The following is a 14834-nucleotide window of genomic DNA, read 5'->3' on the forward strand; positions in this document are numbered from 1 at the left end:
TAGTTTGACATGGATACTCATGAACAAGTACAAAAAGAATAAGACCAGGTGTTCAGAAGTGTGCTTCAGCGACGACACCTGCAATGTAAATATTGATCAAGCCAAGTAAATAATGTCAACTTCTCAAAAGAGAACAAGGTTAACAGCAATGGAACCATCAGGAATACTAATGAGTATCAAACACGTCCGACTTCACATCGTACAAGGAAATAGCCTATTTCCCAATGAGAAATCTTTATGATGTCTGTGACAATTCCCCGTCACCTTCATCAGCCTACATGTCTCGAAACATTGTGTTGTGTGTTTGTCTGTTACTTACCGACATTAACACGAAAGGCGTGATAATCGGAAGCCAGCCTAAGTCAATTGCGACATATTAACATCATAGGTTGGGATGCAGTGTGGTTGCTATCCAGAAATTTAAGATAATTCACAATAGAGAAATTAAAATCATCACGAGTATAATATAGCATGTGGAAGCTGGCCGCGTTGGTTTCGTTGTATGAAAATATCGAGATAAGCGGCTGACATTTAAAAGTCTGGTATGTCTTTGATTTCCAATTCTGGTGGGTATATACGATGGACGTGGTCAATACATTTCCATTTATTCAAAAAACAAGACGTCATCGGTGTATCTAGACGCGAAATTGAAGGACTTTGTAACTTGTCTTGATAAGCCCTTCAATACATTCAGCCTTGTATGGAAACAAAAACAAGTCAGCCAACAGAATGGCATAGTTAGTTCCAACAGGTATGCCAATAGTCTGTTGGAAGATCTTACCTCCAAATTTGATAAAGATGCTGTCAACCAGAAATTCGATCTTTTGATTATTTTACCTACTGTTTATTTTGTTTTTTATTTTAACTGTTTTCATTAAATACGCTTCAGTGTTATTCATAAGACGCATCAGTGAATACATTGGTATCTAATGTAACAATATTTAATGAGTGGTATATTCTCCATCGTACAGCTGTATCGTTCTTCTATCTGGGACTCGCACCATTGATGCATAATGTGTGAACAAAGAGACTATTTTACATGAAAAAGATGTCAAAATCTAGCTGAATAACATATATAACGTTATACACAAGAAATCTTTTGAAAAGAATATCAAATGTATTTGAATTTGAAAAGGTCAGTCAATAAAAGACGATTTTTGAGGACAATCGTATTCATTCCCACTGTTACCTATTGGAAATATAATTCTTAATTATCTGTCTCTTAAACCGTAATTAGTGCATTACGTTTTATTTTGTTGAAGCAGGTAATGGTATTGGGATGAAAATTGTTGGCGGTAAAACAATGTCATGGACAAACGAGGTGGGAGCTTATGTCACGGCCATATACCCAGGAGGTGTGGCCGAGCAGCTGCATGGAGAACTTCAGGAAGGTAGGTTTTGCCACTAAGTGATTAATAATGTAAGATTATCCCGCAATTAAGGGACAATGATGATATATCCCTGACAACAACCCGTATCTATATTTCTTTCCCTGAAACTCATTTCCATATGTCAATGGTCAATTTTATACGTACTTTATTCAAACTGGATTATCCAAAATAAATTCATACTAATACATTTATCAATATATATAGATTTTTATAATATGAATTGATCCTAAGTTAGGATCCCTCGTGGAATTAGGTCGATAAAGTTCTTAGGATTAACCAATCACATGAGGTCTCCTGAAGTTGTTTCATGTTATACAACGTGCAATGCTCACCTCATTTTAATTGCTAACTATTGAAGAACAGTCGAAATCCTATCATATGATTCAGAGCTGAGATAAACTTTTCAAGGCAAATTATTACCATTTGTAGTAAGTTAGCAAGAACCCACGATGAAACATTAAACATTTCAAGAATTCTCACTACAGACTTTTTCTGTTAGTTAGAATTTCAGTGAAGAAATCACGTTCTATCAACTTACACTGGATGGTGTTATATGATTGGTTCATTGTCATACTTGTTTAGGTGACCAGATAGTCGAGTGGAATGGGATTGAGTTGACGACAAAAACATACGAAGAAGTTCAACAGATCATCGGTCAGCCAAATGGCGAGATAGAACTGGTAGTTCGACCGTAAGTTTTTATGGACACTGATTGATAAAATACATGTAGTGCCCATGCACACATATTCCTAATTAGTTTCTTCCCGAAAAGGTAGTGATGTTATCATATACAGTAATCAATCATCGAGATGATTTCATATTGGTATGTGTAAGTTTATAATATTCATATCATGTTGGATAATCTGCTTGTTGGAATTGCCCTGATTCTTAATTGAGGAAAAGTAGGCAGTGAACATAGAGGTTTGATTTGAAGTCTTAGTATTAGATCAGATATTAGTAATTAATATTAATATTAGATATCAATCGTGTTCGAACCATGTCGTTGATAATTCATAATAATGTTTCATACCGTTATGTATGGATATCAGCAATATTCCAGTAAAATATCGAGCTTGCAGATGAAAGTGTGGATGTTGATAATTATTGTTTTTGCAGTGGTCCTAGATCGCACACAAAGGAGACAGATCCCGGAAGTTGTCACTCGTCCTATGATAACCTTGAGTTTGTACCTGATGACGTTTATGGTGAGTGAAACAATGTAATACAATTATTTCTTAATCTTGTAGTCTGGTCGAAACATAAAATATATGATAAAAAACATAAGGAATAAACATTAGGAGGCGCATTTATATATTCCCATGATTCGAGAGAAGTGCTGTGTCAATAACACAACAGAATTTCCTTAAACTACTTTAAGATCGCAATGATAACTAAAATAAATATCATTTTTACAGTGATATAAATGATAAATTATAACAATGGAATTCTACTGTAATTTTTACATCAATTACAGTTTTTCGTTGTATATACTGTTTATACAAAACAATATTTCCATACTAAAAAAGTAAAAAAGCAATTGATGTGCCACTTATGATTTATTACTAACGTGAAACGAACAGGTTCATCTCGTTTTATAGAGAAGTGTTTGAAGTCCAACCACGGTGTTGATCCAAAGCAACTTGCAGCGCAATTAGAGGGCATTCAGGAGAAGGACTCACCAGCTGGATCAGCGTCATCGTCTCAACCTGAGTTCCTCACACCCAGTATGTCATCTCCATGCAGTTCCCCTCATTCTGATCCTACCTCCACCTCCTCTGACAGACAGCGACAGGTCAGCGTTCCAGGCAGTGCGGAGAAAGAAAGACCAGCCAACATGGTCAGTGTTTAACCAGTTCTCAGTGTGAAAAAATTTGCTTTGATGATAAAACTTATTTTACTAATGAACACTATTAAATGAATGGAAGACATTTGATCCGAATTCCCATCAACTTTCCAACAATGCATGTATTTATGTAGACAGCTATGACTTTAAACAGCTGAAATTTCATTGTTTAAACATATCGTCATTCCAGGCAACTAAACCGCAAGAACAGCCAGCTGAGGAAGACGTGATACAGGTACATACTTACAGTTTTGCATTATCAGATATCCCCAGTATTGGTATTGAAGTATTAACATCAATGAACAAAATATTTGTGTTTTGAAGAACTTTTGTGTAAGATGGAATATAATTGGTGCGATATTTTTTCGTTGAAATGAAAAATGACATGTATATGTAAGTTCAATAGATTTTGATCGTACAAAAACACTTGAAACATTAGAAATCAATTATATTTTGTAACTTTGGTTCTGATTAAAATGTGAAGAAATGTTTTATATTCATTCCAGCCCGTCTTCGAGAAAGAGAGAACTATGGGTGATATTCAGGTACTGTGTTCTGTAATATTTGATAATAAAGAAATGTCTAAGCAAGATAAGATAAAAACGTCAACCACATTTTACATCGAGTTTTTCCCCCATGTTGCTTTGAATATCAATTATCAATTTGCTTGGTATTGTAAATGTAAACAGTAAGCATTGAGATATTCATGGCTTAAATAACGGGGTTTTTTTTATATATAATTGACTCTGCTTGTAAATTTTAGTTACAACTAAGCCATGACGACTTGGACAACACTCTCAGTATCCACATCATTGCGGCAAAGAACCTTATTTCACAAGACATGAACGGGTTGTCAGATCCTTTTGTCAAGATTTATCTTCTCCCTGGTCGATGGTATGTCATACGGTTTAATTATTGTTGTTTATATTTTAACGAGGACCAATATATCAATAAACGTTAGCAAATATGAAAAGCACTGAAAATGCAGGGTCAGGTTGTGAATTTGACATTAATACAAATAATGGACCAATGAACAATTTTCAAAGACCTCTATATCATTCCATATCTGACTGCTATCTTCCATTAGGCAGTCATATCATTTACCACAGTCTGTAGACGACATAGATCAATGCAATTGTCTCATGGGTTTCAGCGCAGAGAACAAGAGGCGGACCAAGCACATTTCGAAGACGCTTTGTCCGGAGTGGTATCAGACAGTAGTGTTCCAAGACCTCCATAGAGAAGAGCTCCAATACAAGACGCTGGAAATCACAGTGTGGGACTACGACAGATTCAAAGCCAACGATTTCTTAGGCGAGGTCATTATTGATTTATCTGGTAAGTCTGATGATGATGAATCAAGATATTATATATTCATTGTTTTATGCCCATTACAGGAAACCATTCATTCACCTTTTTTCACAATTGTTTCTTTGAAAGCCAATAAAGACAATCTTCAATAAGAAAATCAAACATTTATTTATCAAACAAATATTAGATTAAAGATAAGAAAAAATAAAATGTTACATTTTGTCATTGATTCAGTTATATACATTCATGTTTACACTCAGTACAGTTGGTTTGAAGAGACACGTATTATTTGTTTGACCATATCAACAGAATACGTACATGTATTACCTATGCAGTATTTTTTCCAAATCAATTTTCATAAAGGTAAAATATTGTTTTTTTTTGTTCATTATCAAAGTGCCTGGTTTCCTTGACAATCTGCCACACTGGTATCCTTTACGTGAACACGACAACACCACTGGTGTAGAACTTCCAAAGCCGACGGTGCTACCACCTACCGTGAGACCATCACAAAATAACATTCGCACCGGATCACCCAATCATTCGAGAGGCAGCAGAGATTCCCCAAGCAAACAGTATAGGGTAAGTACAAAGTATCAATTCAGGTATGCGTCACTTTAAAAAAACATATCTGCTACCAGCAGATTCTCCTTGTTTCTTTCGGAAAGAAAAAGGTTGCCAGGAAAATAATAGTAATCGGCCGATTTTTTTCAAAGTGAAAAGATCTTTTCAACTGCTTTCAAAATTAACGTCTTGAATTATTGAATGTGCCCTGCTATATTTACCTATTATTTGATACTAATACGTCAGTATGATTATACATAAGGGTACTCTAAAAATGCTCGGGAACAAATGTAGTGAAAAAGGGTGATAATATATCGTATCTGATATAAAATCATAAATCATAAATATTGTTGCAATTGTTTACGTGTTGCTTGATTATTGTATCATAGATTGTTAACGATTTTGTTTTAGTTGAATCATGGAAGGATTAAATAAAAAGAATAACATGTGTAATTGTTAGAGATATGACGCCATGTAGGATCGCAATTTGCATTTTGGAGGGTTCGGTTTTGCTTTGTTGTATTCCTAGCTTCTTTAAAATGAATCATCCGGATGACCTAACCTTTATTCTGACTGATCAATTATTAAATGATTACATTGTTGGAAACTACAAATGCCTTAATGGAAGGGAGATAACTTGTTTGTTATTGTTTGTTATAGATACGGAAATAAATGATAAAGCGACTTTTGTTCTTAGGGGAGGTAATTAATTATGTTTGTTACAGATATGAAAAGAAATAATAGTGTTATTATTAATAAAATTACTTTTGTTTGAGATTAAGGGAGGTAACATAATTCCTGTAATCCATTAAATAATTAGTTATAGGTGGGGAAAGAAATGATAAAGTTACTTTTTTTAGATAAAGGGAGCTTGGTAATAATATCATTCCTGTAATCTATAGAATAATTTTGCAGCCATTTTGTAGAATCACGTCGATGTTGACGGTACCAATACACTTTATTATTTCTCCATGGCCTATATGATAAATTCAATTATTGAAATTTAACTTTAGGGCGGGAAAGGCGATGGGCTTGGCGGTAGAAGGAGGTCGTTAGGAGCATTGACAGATGTCGACAGTGAGTAGACGTTTTCGAAGTTGATGTTGTGATTGTGTTGTTCTCACTATGAATTTCAGTTGTGTGGTTCTATGCAATGAACTACTGTTCAAAACACTTTTATTTCTGTATACGAGTATGTTGACTATTTTCTATGCTACAACAAAGTAAATAGTTTATTCGTGTTTATTTCTACATACTAGAGAATGATCCTTGTCGTGTAACTAGCGGCCGATATATATGATATTTTGAAAGTTGCATTATGTATGTAAACCACTGATACCTATTTAGTAGTCGGATGGACGGTTATTTGTGCGCTATCTCTGCTCTCTACCAACGGGCTGGAAGACAAAGTACAACAGACGACTCTGCGTCTCTTAGTCAAAGTCTACATTGACTACACTTTTGCTCTGTAGGACTAACTACTTCTGAATCTATGGACATCTCTTCGACTCACTCTTCGCCTCTTCTGCCGCACAAACCACGTGACATGCACCTTCAGTCGTCTGAGCATGCTCCTGGTAAAGTAGTCCATTGTTTCAGTGGTTTGTCGCACATCCTGTCTGTAGCACGTCACATCCTGTATCCCCGTTCAAAGAAGAACAAATACTGTGCACGCCTATCACATCGGCTCCTCCCTAAGAAAAATAGCGAAAACAGGTTATTGCGTTTTAAGCTACTCTCTATCCTTCGTACATCTCTAAACTGTCTTTACCACTTTCCATGGGAAACTCTCCACCTTTCCGCATGCATGACTCAATTAAGTTATTTCCCATCGCAATCTATCACTTTCGTGAAAGTATCCTTGATTCCGCTCACACCTATTTTTGCTTGCCGTGGGTAGTTTTACTCTGTTTTAAGTTTAAAAACGTTTTTCTCGTTTTCAATGATATTGTCCTTTCAGTTTTCTTGTTGTTGTGTTTTTCTATTTCAACAATATTTTGATGATTTTTATCGAAGCTCAACATTTCTGCTTTCAGAATCTTTTTATAATAGAATTTAATGAGTGGTTTGATATAAATAGTCTGGACTCCGCATTGTAATGAAAAAAGATTGCTTATAGTTTCAAGCATTATACTGATATAGGGAAAAATATACATCGTTTACGGCTTAAAATATCAAGGCATTTTGTCACAACTATACTTCAGACAACATACGATACCAGAATACAATGATAAAAGTTGTGAATGTCAGTCAAATGTATTTACTGTTTTCAAAGTTATTATAGAATGGTGTTTATTAGGTAATAAGTGTATATTCCTGTATGCTTAATTACTAATACTTATCTGTATGTTCTTATTTCAGCAAAAAGAATGTAAATAATTGCATGTATAGATAAAAATAACTCAAATTCAAAATACACTCCTTGTATTCTAACCTCATACCACTAACATGCATACCCTGCTTCATGCATGTTCAATGCATTCATTGACATAACACTAATCATTCGTCCTCATCAATCATTGAATTTTCCAGAAATCCCGCCCCCGCCATTAATTGTATCGCTGCACATCAATCATCTTATTAACCCTGTGTTATTAAACATATATGAAGTTGAATAATCACAGAGAGCTCCTTCATTAAAGTTGAATAAAAATACCTAATATGTGCATATTTCAGATGTCATGAGTATTGATATATCTGTTTCACCACCAGTATTACGTTATTTGCAAACTGTATGATGTGTATATTAAGTTCATAATACCTTTATATCAGTGATAAATGTAATTAAAGAGAATGCATTTTAATATAAAGAAGTATTCAATTTCAAGAATTTTTGCGAGACAATGCAATCGACATCGAAATTCTTTATTATATATACTGACATAATCCGATGTTTCTGTTTATATCATCTTCAATAACATTAAATAATGAATGAATCACATAGCATGATTTCAAGGAATACAAAATCGCATGGTTTACGTACTTGAAAAGGTTATGTTTTCTGGAATCGCTGTCTTTGATGTCATAGTGTAACGTCCGGTAACTCGTCTGTTACTTCAGAAGAAACTGAATCTATAGTTGAAAATTGATACTGAAAAATAAATACAATTTTAAAATACGAATGTTTGAATATTCTTCATCGTGTTTACGCAGGATTGAACAGGATAATATAAAATAATGTCATATATTTCAAACAATGTTTAAAATAGATACCTTGTGTATTATCTTTATTCAGAAACAATCAATATTCTTTATGAATGCAACATGTTAACGCTCAGCCATATATCACGATAGGATTAATTTCCAATAATGTCATCACAGGAAAAACATTTGGAAGTCACTTTTTTTCTTTTTTCATAATTTAATTAAATGGAGGGGGAGGAGATATTCAAGAAAAACCTCAGAATTTTTCATTCTTTCGTTTATAATCTCAATTGCAGCTGACTTAATATCCTTTTTAAGGAATTCGAAAGAAAATGTATTATTTTTTACTTCTTAAATCTACTCTCTTCTGGGAAATATTTGTTATTAATATAATCTCTTCTTTACGAAATTCACAAGTCATGAATACAGTCCTGGAAGAGAAATTAAACAAACAGTATTTATTCAGTATATTTGTAACATACAATCCTGTTCTTAACGACATTCTTTTAAAATATGGATACCACGTGAGCGTTATCGCTTTACATTTAACATACCACTGAATGATACTCGCACCATTTCTGTCCGAGTTGTGTATTTGACAACACGTAGTTAGTAGTAATTTTGATTTGGATTATTTTTCTGCAAAAGTGTAAATTTGAAAATGAACACCGTGTTAGACACTCCGTTTTTTTTCTTGATGACTAGGATCATGTGTACATAATCCTGTCGTTCGAATGCTGATTTTACGGGTTTGTTGATTCATTTTTCTTGTTCTGTTGCCAGGGGTATGAAGACAGTGTGGCAATACCATTCATTCGGATGATATGGACTATCATTTTCAGGTATGTATATAATATATACATATAAGAGTTATACTCCTCCTAAATCTATTTGTCTGATGTTACCATGTTAGACATAATATTATCAAAATGAATTATATACATCGGTATGTAAGTACATGATTTCTATTATAAGGTAGTCTTTTGAAGATAACAACTTTTGTCATGTTTCCGAATGCTAATATTTTTTTCCCCTTGTTTTAGGTTAGTTTTGTAGCAATCTGTGATATTTTTCACCAACCCTGATTACAAGGTTTTGGACTAGGACACCGAAACTGAATATTACGACTTATCTGTATCATCTTAGATATGCGCCTGGAGTGGTCGGTTATGTTCTTTACTGAAGCAACACGTTTTTAGAAAACGCCAGTTCCTTTCGTCATACTACCACTATTTGTTATCAGCGGATAGTTCTGTTCTCCATTTCCTGACCCAGAACTAGTAATAATGATAAATTATGAACAGGAATGTTTATGAGAGAGGATCGGTTTCGACCTTCACCGAACCTGTCTACCATGTAAGTAACGTTTCAGGAAGCAATGGACTCTTTCTACAATTATCCAAAAAGAAGATGAAACAAACACAAGGCAAACGTATCTCCAGTATTACAGCCAATCTAAACATAATTGCATAAACAATATATTCTTTTTACAATTTATTCATATTGCCTCATTCAGATTTGTCAGTTATGGCAGTTAAGCAGTAGCACCACTATCAAGCGGTGTTCATTTTCCACTGCAGATTTTCAGATAAACAAAATATTCTTGGTGTTTTATTCCACAAGGATGATGGATCTGTAATCAGTACCACGTAGGACCGATTTCAAATATCACAATCAGTCTATTGCCTATAGAAAATTGCCAATAATTCCATACATTAAGTATATATCACTGTGTAGTATGACGATACTGGTTTACATAATCCTTTTACATGTTTGTGATGGCACAACTATTTTATACTTCATTATCAATGTACTACTAAGAGAAACCATGTGAGCCATTGGCATTATTCGTAAGTCAGTGTAATTAAACTCGATCATCCTGTTGCTATAGTTGTAACATTGGAATGAAAATAAATCTATTATCATTTTTTCCACATACAAATCATCAAAGTGAAGCAATTACGTTATCTGGAGAAGAATTATGTTTTGTTTGCATACAAAGGTGTTCACAGTAATTGAACTACTTACCATGAATATACTCAGTGATGTCGGTAAAACGACAGATCAAGATACTGACTGTGTCTTCCAGGAGCGTGATGCTAATTCTATGATGACTTGAGCCAGTCGTGAGTAACTCAGACTTGATTTATAGTCTGATTTCCAACAAAGATAGAAGTAAGATACATGTCTATGTTTCGAACTTTGTAGTTGAGTTCGAAATTACAAACTTTAAACAAACAAGATTTGATTACACGCGCATGGTAGGAGTTCGTATTGTATGAATATATGTTATCAATGATGATATACTTTAGCTGAAATTATGAGTAATATTTGATTATTCTGGAAAAAATATTAAGATCGAGTAACGAGGAACTTTATAGTATATAATGTTTGACCCAACCGTGTCAAAGTTTCAAATCTATTCCCGACCTTCTTGTATTCAACCTGTCACCACTGTTCAGTGTATTTGACTAAGTCATTAGTTAGCCAGAAACTAATAGATCGTGCATAAAGCGGGTAACATTTCATCACATTACATAACAGGTGTACAAATATCATGTCATTTAGTCATTTAGTGATGTTCTGTATATTTTAGATATTGTGTATATATACATAAAGTAAACCCGATTGATCTCAAAATGTAACAATATCTTAAGCTGTTTATCTTCTAACCTGTCAGTGAACTATTGGTGATTCGACAACGGATCATACCAGTTAGAATTGTAGACTACTTAATTAGAAAAAAAAAAAAAAATTATTGTGGTAATGAATTACACTTTTGATGAATCGGTTTAAGAAAATGTCGTTTAAACATATGACGTAATTCATCATTTTTGTAAACATCGGTAGAATTATTTTTCTTCATCAGACTCAATAATCGATCAGATAATATGTCACCCGAAATTGACATTTCCTCAACTATAAAGTAGAAAACCGTTATCATTCTTTAAATAAATAGGCCCTTATTTAGATTATTTCATCAGAAAGTCAGTCACTCACTACTGTGAATTATACGAATTATATAGTAGAATGTCACGTGATCTTTTATGCACTTTTACATCACTGAGATATGGCGATGTGTTTCTTAGTTCTATATGGTTGTTATTTCAATGTAATGTGCAACAATTTTCTATGAAGAAAAAATGTTTGACATTTGTAAATTTTGTACAATTTGCATTTGGTCGAGAGAGTAAATGGTTGAAAAGCAATAGAAAGACCGGCTCATTTTTACTATTATTTTATAGACGGATAATGATAGAATGACACATATTACTTACATTCGCCTTCTTATATGAAGGAAGGAAAGTTATTTAATATAAGTATTGATATAGAATCGATTTCGCAAACATTTCAGGCAAAGAATAGTATCATAATAGTTTGTATCAGATAGGTGTTTCGTGCATACCGTAAGTGCCAAATGATAAAGTCTCGTATTGTTTGATTGCATTTATCTTCATATAGAATTACGTCATATGGATGATTAGAGATAGATTGATGAATGAGAATCACTTTCATTGAATAGGATATGATTGCAACTATGTATGGGATATCATTATTTGATCGCCTTCCGTTTGATCAGGTTTAAATGTATATCTATATGCGTATCATGCTTCTTTGATTGTAACTGGGATTACAGAAATGAAACTATTCCCTTACAACTATTTTAAAGGGAGTTTTATCATGTTGAATACTGCGTTGAACATTGCACAATGTGTACGAATTTGTTCGCCGCCGTGCTAAAAGTTTGATGTATAGTAAATTGATGTTTTGAACAAAGCAATGTAAACATTGTACTTGGCAATGTGAATATATTTCACATCGTAATTTACAAATTATACCTTTTGTCTATGATTCTGATGTAGTATTTGGACCCTCAGTTATATATATATATATATATATATATATATATATATATATATATCAAAGAAAATAAGTTCTTATTCATTAAACTAAGAAATAAACATTAAATATCTATATATATATATATTATATCCATATATATCTGTCATAGCTCCTTTGTGAAGTTGAATTCTCTAATAGTGTCGTTAGCACCGAATGACCCGATGTTATAAGATGCAGGTGCAACTGAGTCTGTCTGGAAGGTGATAGTTGGTACGAGTGTTGAGAATGACAGTTCAATGTACTACACCGTTGAATTCTCTATGAGATGAGTTTCATTGTGATTCGGACGTGCATACGTCATTGTATATTGGATCGGTCTGCTCGGGCGCTAGTTTAGGCGAGTACATGATCGTCATTGTTGTTACCATATTTATGTATCGGACGTGAAGTATGTCCTGAATGAGTTGTTAATATTTTTAATAAAAACATAAAATCCATGTTTTGTCGTTTATTGTTATCCTTCATGACATTATTTATGTTTTTCTGACAATTTAAGGTAAAAATACGGATAAGAGGAATATTGACTACGTTTGGGAGTTTTGAATTGTTTATTTAAAGTAGACAATGATAGTAAATAAATTTCTTTCAAAAGTAATATTTCTACGTTATTTTCAACGATATATGACTTGGTGACTGACAAGTCAAATGATTTAAAGACAATGTCTTTGTCATAGTCTGTGACGTTCCACAAGAGTAAGCGTCTTCTGCTTCATCGACGACACCCGCCATGTAGACTTTGGTCAATTCAAGTAAGTAATGTCACGCTCTCAAATGACAACAAGTTGTTTAACAACGGAACCAATAGGCAAACTACCAGTGTAATAAATAAGTCGATATAAAAGTGATTTGAGTCATTTGAGAGACTCTAGACCTACAACAGAAAACATTTGAGAGATGTATTTTGTTTAAGACTAAGGCCGTACAGAGGAGGAAATTCAAGAGATGTGTTCCGGAGGAGTAAGCGTCTTCTGCTTCATCGTCAACACCCACATGTAAGTCAATCCAAGTAACTAAAGGCAATTGTACGGTATCAGTATTTCTGACATGTCTAAATGAGTATATGTACAATTAAATTGCATGTTAACATTATTTGGCTTCATTATAGAGAAATCAACCGACATTAAAACATCAATATCATCCACTCTCAATAGGGTGTTGCTAGATCGTTAACATGTTTTTGGTGTTGAAGTGCTATCTAGAAATTGAAAATCCATAATCTCACTATGATATGTCCTAGTTTTTTGAGTGCTATAAGACAATACTTGTAATTTTCAATATTTTGATACCTTTGCATATATCTAGATTTGCAAAATCATTCCACAAGGAAAATGTTCAAACCGCTGAAACACAGAGAAATTCTTGTAGCTTTAAAACTTTTAATGTCTTATTCACCTTTAAGATTTTCTATGTGAGAATAACTTCTTTGTTAGCGCAGATAACCAGATATATCATCACTGTTCGATTATAATGTAACTCGACAGTGATAACCACACATCTTAATATGCACCGTGTGAATTTAGACTTATACTATCAGTAATAGTATAAAGTCGATACCTGTCATAATTTGTGTTACAATACATTAATTTGTCAAAATATTCATAATCCAAACTCAAGTTTCATAGAACTTGGGCAAATATGAACAAAACACATATTTGCTCTTTGCAGTTTCTTTGTTTGCATATTAGGCTTCAACACTTAGGCTCTTAGCATCAATGATGAGTCATAGAAGGACGGTACAGCAGTATGGTGCAGTTTACAGTCAAGTAAAACTAGGTACATATCAATAACAACTTAATCGATGAAACACTTTTTAATCTCCAAACAATATTCGACAATTATATAAAGGTTTTATGAAGATGATTTCCTTATAATAACTAGAGAAATGAGAGGGGCTCGTGTACACAGGAGCTTGGAAATATTAAACAGACCCCATCCTGTTACCTGTTAGATTACCTGTCCTTGAAGCTGACAGATATATACATCAGATATGTTTATTTGTTAATGTCTTTGTGGTCTAACGTCACATAAACTGTTAGTGACATGTGACACTGAGATATCATTTAGCTTAACTCTCGCTCATGTATACTTATAAAAAAAATTTTCATTAGACCATATCGCCATATGTATATATATTTATACCTACATATATGGCCTGTATTTATTATACTGTATAAGAAATAAATAACATATCGTGATCGCTTATTAATGAAACGTATTTTATTATTACGAAACACCGTAGTAACTTAAAGAAACTATCTAAATATGATATAGTTAACGTAGATCACTTATTAACATTTCTACGTGAGTAGAAAGGAATTATTACATCGCATTTACGAGATAAACATATCTGTTTTTTTAGTGAGTCTTAAAGTTGCTCTCAATCGAGGATACGGAGATCATTTAACATTATTTTTAAAATATAAATCCTGAATAAAACCCCATTTGAGACATAATATGAGTACAAAAGACCTTGAAATTAAACTGTAGATGACAGTATGCCCGCCAACGGCCTTATAGTATGTGTTTTGAACGCTTGAAGGAGATGTGTCTCAGACAAAAACTTCACTCATATCTTAATTTCTCCATTTTGAGTTACTAATGACTAATTTTATCCAACCAAAAACGTTTTGTCAAAAATGCAAAAAAAAAATCCTTCGTCGGTGATAAAATAATTACAT

At 33.3% G+C, this 14834-nt stretch overlaps 1 protein-coding gene across 1 annotated transcript in view; it reads left to right on the forward strand.

The window, feature by feature from the left end:
• The window catches only part of LOC132559931 (uncharacterized), a 68525-nt gene extending 58734 nt beyond the window's left edge, over nucleotides 1–9791 (forward strand). Inside the window, exons 9-22 of the mRNA XM_060224566.1 lie at nucleotides 1263–1391; nucleotides 1974–2082; nucleotides 2517–2596; nucleotides 2990–3228; nucleotides 3425–3469; nucleotides 3741–3779; nucleotides 3998–4128; nucleotides 4388–4572; nucleotides 4943–5127; nucleotides 6123–6186; nucleotides 6582–6825; nucleotides 7471–7480; nucleotides 9037–9095; nucleotides 9770–9791. Of these exons, the coding sequence (XP_060080549.1) occupies nucleotides 1263–1391; nucleotides 1974–2082; nucleotides 2517–2596; nucleotides 2990–3228; nucleotides 3425–3469; nucleotides 3741–3779; nucleotides 3998–4128; nucleotides 4388–4572; nucleotides 4943–5127; nucleotides 6123–6186; nucleotides 6582–6825; nucleotides 7471–7480; nucleotides 9037–9095; nucleotides 9770–9791 (1541 nt within the window). The remainder of the gene's footprint in view (nucleotides 1–1262; nucleotides 1392–1973; nucleotides 2083–2516; nucleotides 2597–2989; nucleotides 3229–3424; nucleotides 3470–3740; nucleotides 3780–3997; nucleotides 4129–4387; nucleotides 4573–4942; nucleotides 5128–6122; nucleotides 6187–6581; nucleotides 6826–7470; nucleotides 7481–9036; nucleotides 9096–9769) is intronic.
• Nucleotides 9792–14834: the final 5043 nt, after the last annotated feature.

The sequence above is a fragment of the Ylistrum balloti genome, unplaced genomic scaffold, assembly GCF_031769215.1.
Source record: "Ylistrum balloti isolate Yb309-2 unplaced genomic scaffold, AGI_CSIRO_Ybal_v1 Utg371000, whole genome shotgun sequence".
NCBI classification, from domain to species: domain Eukaryota; kingdom Metazoa; phylum Mollusca; class Bivalvia; order Pectinida; family Pectinidae; genus Ylistrum; species Ylistrum balloti.